Here is a 7,737-nt window from a genome sequence, read left to right on the forward strand (position 1 = left end):
GATTTTTAACTATTTTTAACCTGCTCATAACCTGCGGTTATGGCAACGGTTCGGTAAATACCGAATATACCCTTTTTGGACATAACTTGAGTTCTACAAGGTCTTTTGACCCGATTCCAGTTGCTACTGATTTTAAATAATAAATAAAGTATTTTGGACTTTATAAACTGTTCGGGAAACTCAGATTTCCTGTAGAATTCAGAAACCTCTTTATAAATCTTTAAAATGACTGAAATACCCATACGGGGCATAATATGAACTTAAACTCGTTACGGGCATTATGGAAGGTATCCTACTGATACCACAACCTCTTTAAGGCATATTGACTTAGGAATCTTGTGTAGGACTCTTACGGTTTACCGTTACACCTTTTGCGCGCACGGATCGGCTTATGTAACTAGTTTACATAAACTAGCCGAAACGGGTCAAACCTTATTGTTTTGACCTCAAAATCCAGAGTGTGGTCATATTACCCATATGAAACAAGTCTTCAAACTTGTTGGGTCCAAACCACATTCCATTCCCGGTTTTCGCCTTTCACGCGATTAAACCATAGTTATCCCTTGAAACTGACCGGTCTAAGCTAAGGCTAAATTAAAGACCCGTTAGGATTTTAATAGGTTATTATAAACCTTGGTTCCAGATTAGGAGCCCAGTAAAAGTACTTGCATTTGCTGTATTTGATTGATACTTTGCTCAGGTAAATACTCTTAACTTATTTCCCTATATGGGCTTGGGATACGGTACTATAAAAGTACCGCTTGGTCGGGTATGTAGTCATTTAAATCAGATTGTGATTAATATATTTACATAACCCGCTTTGTTCTGTATTATTTGATGTATGGCCCTTGGGGTTAAATGACCATGTCCCGGATATCCTTGGCATCATTTTACGAAATGGCCACGACCTAAGCACAGGGTGTAGGCGTACACCTGACAGATGCATTATGTAAAAACTGGTAATCCACTAAGGAATCTACCTTGTGGGCATTCTACCGGTGGCGTGTCAGGTAACTTAAACCGGCTCTTCTAACCGGTACTAATGGACGGCAAATAAGTAAATCTGTATACAAGATTATATACAAATAATTGTCCCAAGTTATAAAGATATTTTGTGCCGAAGTGCATTCAAATCAATTTACAAACTCTTTTCAAAACGAGTCAGTTGAGTTGTATTTACCAGTGTAAACTGACGTATTTTCCAAAAAGGTTAAGTGCAGGTGCTAGACGTAATAGGCTGGCTACTCCAGACATCATTACTCAAGTCTCGCAAGCTCTAGATGTCAAAGTCTGTTGAACTATTGTTCCTGTTTTATTATCGATCCGCCTGTGGATCCTTTTACTCTCCGTTGTAATACTGGATATTACTTATATTCGGATTGTAATATATTTTACCTTTTGCTTCCGTTGTGCATTCATATAATTGTGTTGTTTGACTATTATGTTGCCAACCACGTCACGGTAATCCCCCACCGGGCCCACCAGTGAGACACGTGGAAATCGGGGTGTGACAGGTTGGTATCAGAGCCAACACTGAGTGAATTAAACACTAGCCTTTGTGTTTAATGTCAGTTACGCAATTGCACATTCTTGAGTCTAGACAAGAACATGGGACGAATTCCATTTCGTTTCATTACTTCTTTGTTATTTTTCTGATTAGCCCTTGCATGGGCAAGTCATGTTCTTAAGAAGTCCCGTTTAGGGCAACCATATACTTGTTTTGAAATTTTTAAAAAGGGAACGATTATATTAAGATATCATTCCTATATTATATATGATCTACCATTATAATAAGATGGAAAAATCTAAAAAGGACAAGACCTAGCTCATGTGTCATTTTAAGGCAGGGCCAAGATGGTAGTTCCATAATTAGATTCAGATCCTCGTTAACATTCCAATTAAGGATTGTTCTCCGTTAATTATTAAATAAAGAATCTTAAGAGTGAAACCTAGCCAGGTGTCATTATAAGACCCGGCCAAGATGGTAAGACCTGATTAAAAGATTCAGATTTCCAGTTAACCTCTGTAAACATGTTAACGTTCTTGGCAGATGTGATTCGTTAAAATCACACGCGTCATTCTTATATGAGAATCCTTCTAAGGATTCCAAAGCCCGAATTAATGATTTGTAAATCAGGGGTTAAATCGTCAATGAAGATGATCAATTATTAAACATCCATTAGTGATGTAGTGCCTACGGGCCAGACTTATTAAACATCCATTAGCGATGTAGTGCCTACGGGCCAAACTTATTAAACATCCATTAGTGGTGTAGTGCCTACGGGCCATATTTATTGTCATATAAGACAAAAGGCAGTTGTAGTCTATGACTCCCTGTCAGAAAAGGTAAAAGGACTACGGTTCAAACCTTCATGCCTTGATTCTCTGTAATCCCAGCTAATATTATAAAAACGTCCTCGTGACTAGGCTTTTATGCCACTAACAATATTGTTTGTAATTAGGATAAGTTATATTCAAATCCTAAAATAATGTAAATAACAAATTAACCAGATATGGTCTATGTTACCATGGTTAATGAATTGCCATAAAAGACAATTCTATAATAAACTCCTAAATAAAACTTTGTCATTATCTTCTTTTTGTAGCAGTGAAGACTACATGGCTGACTCTGACGAGATAAACAGTCATCCTTTGGAAAACCACGATGATAATGATAGGGTTAATATAACCAAAGGAGAGCTTCGCTCACTGATTAACACAGCGGTATCTAAAGCTGTAGAAGAACAACTTAAGGAGTATAGTGAGACGCATAGTCGAGCCTCATCTGTACCCCGCTCTAAATCTGTCCCTAAAACTCATTCAGAGCCTCATAACAAGCCGCCCTCTAAGAATGAAGGACCAAAGAAGGATGACGATCGTCATTCATCAAATGAACACAGTGTCCCATCCAAGAAGCCAGTGTTCGATAATGAACCACGTACCAAGTCTTGTACCTATAAGTACTTTGTTTCCTGTAAACCCCGAGATTTCACTGGGGAAAAGGGAGCAGTAGATTGTATGACCTGGTTGGATGAAATGGACACGGTGGTGGACATCAGCGGTTGTGCTGAAAGGGATGTAGTAAAGTATGTATCCCAATCGTTCAAAGGAGAGGCACTGGCATGGTGGAGGTCTCTCATTCAAGCTTCTGGGAAGATCCCGCTCTACAACATGACATGGGAGCAGTTTGTTACTCTCATTATGGAGAACTACTGCCCTCAACATGAAGTCGAAAGAATTGAATCTGACTTCTTGTCATTGGTGATGACAAACTTAGATTGTCAAGCTTACCTTACCAGTTTCAATACCCTGTCCAGACTGGTTCCTTACCTAGTAACACCAGAGCCCAAGAGAATTGCTCGCTTCATTGGGGGTTTAGCCCTAGAAATCAAGGCCAGTGTTAAGGCTTCAAGACCTGCTACGTTTAGGTCAATAGCTGATCTCTCCTTATCCCTTACTTTAGATGCGGTCAGGTTGAGATCGCTAAAGAAATCTGAAGAAAGTAAGAGGAAGCGTGAGGATGATAACTCGCGAGGGTCAGAGAAGAAGCGCAAGGGAAACACTGATTCTAAGAAGTTTGGGTCTGGAAGGAACAGTCAGCAAACAGAGGAAAAACCAAAGTGCATGAATTGCCAGAGACGCCACTTTGGAAAATGCAGACTTGAATCCAATTCTAATTCAGGAGCACCTGCGTGTGGGATATGCAAGTCTAAAGAGCACAAGTCGGTAGAGTGCAAGAAGATAAAAGATACCACATGCTATAACTGTAATGAGAAAGGGCATATCAAAACCAACTGCCCTAAGTATGCCAAGAAACCTGAAGAGGTCAAGAAGACAAATGCTAGAGTCTTTCGATTGGATGCCAAAGAAGCGATTCTAGACGATACCGTGATCACAGGTACTTTCCTTGTAAATGATATCTTTGCAAGAGTACTTTTTGATTCGGGCGCTGATAAGTCTTTCGTAGATCATAAATTTTGCAAATTGCTGAATATGTCTGTCAAAACCTTAAATGTGAATTATGAGGTAGAGCTAGCAGATGGCACCATAGAAACCGTCTCCACTGTGTTAGATGGATGTGTGATATCCATTAAGAACCACTCTTTTCCTCTATCTCTACTTCCCTTTAAATTGGCTGGTTTTGACATAGTATTGGGTATGGACCGGTTATCTCACAACCAGGCCCAAATCGTCTGCAACAGAAAGCAAGTGGTGATAAAGACTCCGACTGGTGAATCGCTTACCATTCGGGGAGATACCCAGTATGGATTGCCTGAGCAAGTGACTATGCTCAAGGCTTCAAAATGTCTAAAGAAGGGTTGTGTCATCTATGTCACAACCCCCGATCCCTAAATCCCGGGAACGGTGGCCGCGAGCCAGTTTTGGTGGTATCGCATTATTGTCTAATTATTTTGGCAGCGGAAATTTCATCAGGACCGTAGTTAGGAAATATTTTATCAGAGTAAAACCACCATATTTTATTTTAATGATCACATGGGTAAAACCCAAGTTTCTTGTTACAACATGTTTATAAGGATAACCCTTATTTTATTGAATTTAAAACATCGTCTTTTTAGGTAACTTTTATAGCCACATTTTTCCAAGCCGTCAGTGCTCTCGAGCTGGCTTTATTCTAATTGGCTTTCACATTTTGTTACCTGAAACGCGTTTTAAAAACATTTTATCAGCAAGAAATACTGGTGAGTGAATCCCAGTTTAATCAAGAATATTAATTTACTTTAAACAGTATTGAGGGCGATTACAATGTTTATATCTACCCAATTACTCATTCAGTAGTGTCAAGTCTGACTGAGGGTCATATTACACATTGGCTAACTCGTCGTCCAATGGTAACGTTACTCCAATTTTGTATACAAAACCCCAACATACCGGCAGTAATTGTAGAATTACAAAGACTCAATCACTGCTAAATTGCATTATAAAAAGGTTAAGGTTTTGTAAAAACTGTTAACAAAAAGGAGATTATTCACATTGCTATTATAGGGCTTTTCTTTGTGACTTCCTGGTTATAATATAATTAAATATACAATGCACACGTGTTAGTATAATAACCCATTTTAACATTAGTAATACCCTCCCCGAGACGGTATTCCAACGACTACGTCGGGCAGAACCACGACAGCCGTTACGGAACCCTAGATCAATCGGGCAGAGTATCTAATACGTATCCAGGGGTTATGATACTTACAACGAGGCAGAGCTTTGCTAATTAGGGGGTATAATACCCGCGTATAATAAGCCTACTATCAGAATTTTGAGAGAAAGAAACGTTTGTGAGCGAATTCAACTGAAGATCCGATGGCCTGCTTATATAGTGCTTCACCTGGGTTTTCTCGCGGCCCGCGTAAGGGTGGACCAAAGTCTACGCGGCCCGCGTGAATGCTGGTCAACAGCGTAGGTGATCCGGGTCACTATCTAGCTTTGACATGTGTTGGGCCACGTGGCGGCCCAGAGCTGCGCCACCTTTTGGGACTCTCGCGGCCCGCATAAACTTAAACGGGGTCGTACGCGGCCCGCCTGAACTAATGAAATTAAAGGAATCCGGTTACACCTTAATACGGCCCGCGTAAACTAAGGGTGAGGGTTGTCGCGGCCCGCCTAAACTTATATTTTCTTGTTTTTGATTATTTTTAATAATATATTGTATTTCGGGCTCGGTTTTCACATACGGGGTGTATTTTAGAAAGTGTAGGGTGTCAGAAAAATATTCGGGAGGGTTGTTATATTTTGGGTACAACTCCTGGATTATTTAATAAAATATATAGTGCACTCACATTAAGTATAGCAACTCAATTCAACTTTATCCCTACGTCACGAGACAGAACCCCAACGAATTTAGGCAGAGCCTTGTCATACGTTACGGGGCCCTACGTCACTTGGACAGGGTATCAGTAATCAAGGGTTAAAACACTTAAAACGGGGCAGGACCTTATTATTATTATTATTGGGGAAAAATAAAAATATAATTTTTTAGAGAGAGAGAGGGAGAGCGATAGCAGGATAAAGGAATGGAAAGAAGGCTGGGCAACTTGAATTGTTGAAGGTTGTGTCTATTTATACTGAATGTGTTTAGCTTCAAGTTCACGCAAGATCATATGTTCCTTCAAATTGAGCCACGTATCACTCATTATATTCCTTTGACTTCCACGTACAGTATTTCACAACTTTCAAGTTCCTTGCATGCATTTCCTACTTTTGATATATTGGTTTTATGAATTATTATTGTATAATTATTTTATTTAATATATATTATAATTAATTTAACTGTTTTACTTATTTGACGCTTATAACTTTTAAAATATCACGTTTTATAAACTAATAATTATGTCATTAGAACGAAAATAATTTTATCTACATTTTGAACCAAGTTTCATTAAAACAGAGTAGGTTCAAATATAATGTATTTTTATAATTAAATTATTAGACGGTTCCTACGTTTGCCAAAACACTTTATATTTTTATTGGTCAATTTACCCATGATGCATTCTTTTAATAACATAAGTTTTTTTTATATATTTTATATAGATAAAAATTTTGGGAATGTTACATCCTCCCCACCTTGTTTTAAATCTCGTCCTCGAGATTCCCTGAAATATGGATGAATATTTTTAGTTAGTTTAGTTTCAAGGTATATTCTGCTCTTTGTTTTGAATTTTACTTTACTTTGATCAGAACTATTCTCTATGAGGTTCTTTGTATGATCTTTTAATGGATTTAAATTCTTCATTTATCTCTATAACTTTGAAGAGGTACAACTAAAGATTTATCAGTTAGGTATGTATTCCTGTCATTTCAAATAAATTTAAGGGTTCCGAATGGTAAATCCTAGTAGAATTATAGGGGAAAAGAGTTCTTGTAAGTATATCTAGTCGTGGTTACTCTTATCTTCTCAAGAGCTCTTAATAAGGTAAAACGACTCTCTATAATTTTTTTTTTTTTGTTTTGTGTCTTAACACAACTTTTGGTTACAAGCTTCCTAATGCATTAATAATCGCAAAGGGAAATCTTATTCTTTCCATGGCGTCCCAACTTATAGGGTTCCCGTTGTCGCACGAGTTTCGAGACTGATGATCAAACGAAATAGGGTTTGATATCGGAATTATAAACGTATATGAGAGATTCCTGATAATTAAATCTAGAATTATCATTGACACACCTGATCGTGATTTATCCCTAATTGTCAATCATTATGGTCTTTGGATTTCCTCATAGATATACATATCTATATAATCATATATTTCACATACTGTACTATACACACCATTCATCAGGTCAGTGTATTTAACAGATTTATATTTCCAAAAACAGGTCAGACATCAAGTCATGGTACTATTTAGGGAATTCCATTATTATAACATATACCTCATCTCACCCGGTCTCGCCGGAGAGGTACCCCCATCTTACCCGGACAAGCTGGAGTGTATACCATATCATACCCAGACTTGCCGGATGGGTAGTTATCATTGTATTTCTCATAAATAGAATTTTCTCAAATAATGATTTCAAAAGTACATCATTTATTATGGCTTGTATCAAGGAACACGGAATAAGAAAATTAGAATTCTCATGATGGATCATATTCTAGAACCGAGTAGTATTAATAAACAAGAAATAACAGTGGCCAGTTGTTATCGCTTATTTATCATACTTGCACTGTTCTAGTCATCATCCTCACGGGATACTAATAACCATCACACTTTATCTAAGCAAGTAATT

General features: G+C 37.9%; 1 protein-coding gene across 1 annotated transcript; it reads left to right on the forward strand.

Annotated features, from left to right (window-relative positions):
* The first annotated feature begins 2,619 nt into the window (after positions 1 to 2,619).
* LOC110870252 (protein mushroom body miniature-like) lies at positions 2,620 to 4,637 on the forward strand. The gene is made up of 3 exons (XM_022119444.1): positions 2,620 to 2,938; positions 3,464 to 3,898; positions 4,591 to 4,637. Exons 1-3 carry the CDS (start codon positions 2,620 to 2,622, stop codon positions 4,635 to 4,637), a joined length of 801 nt encoding a protein of 266 aa, XP_021975136.1.
* Positions 4,638 to 7,737: the final 3,100 nt, after the last annotated feature.

Source organism: Helianthus annuus, chromosome 8, assembly GCF_002127325.2.
Source record: "Helianthus annuus cultivar XRQ/B chromosome 8, HanXRQr2.0-SUNRISE, whole genome shotgun sequence".
Taxonomy (NCBI): domain Eukaryota; kingdom Viridiplantae; phylum Streptophyta; class Magnoliopsida; order Asterales; family Asteraceae; genus Helianthus; species Helianthus annuus.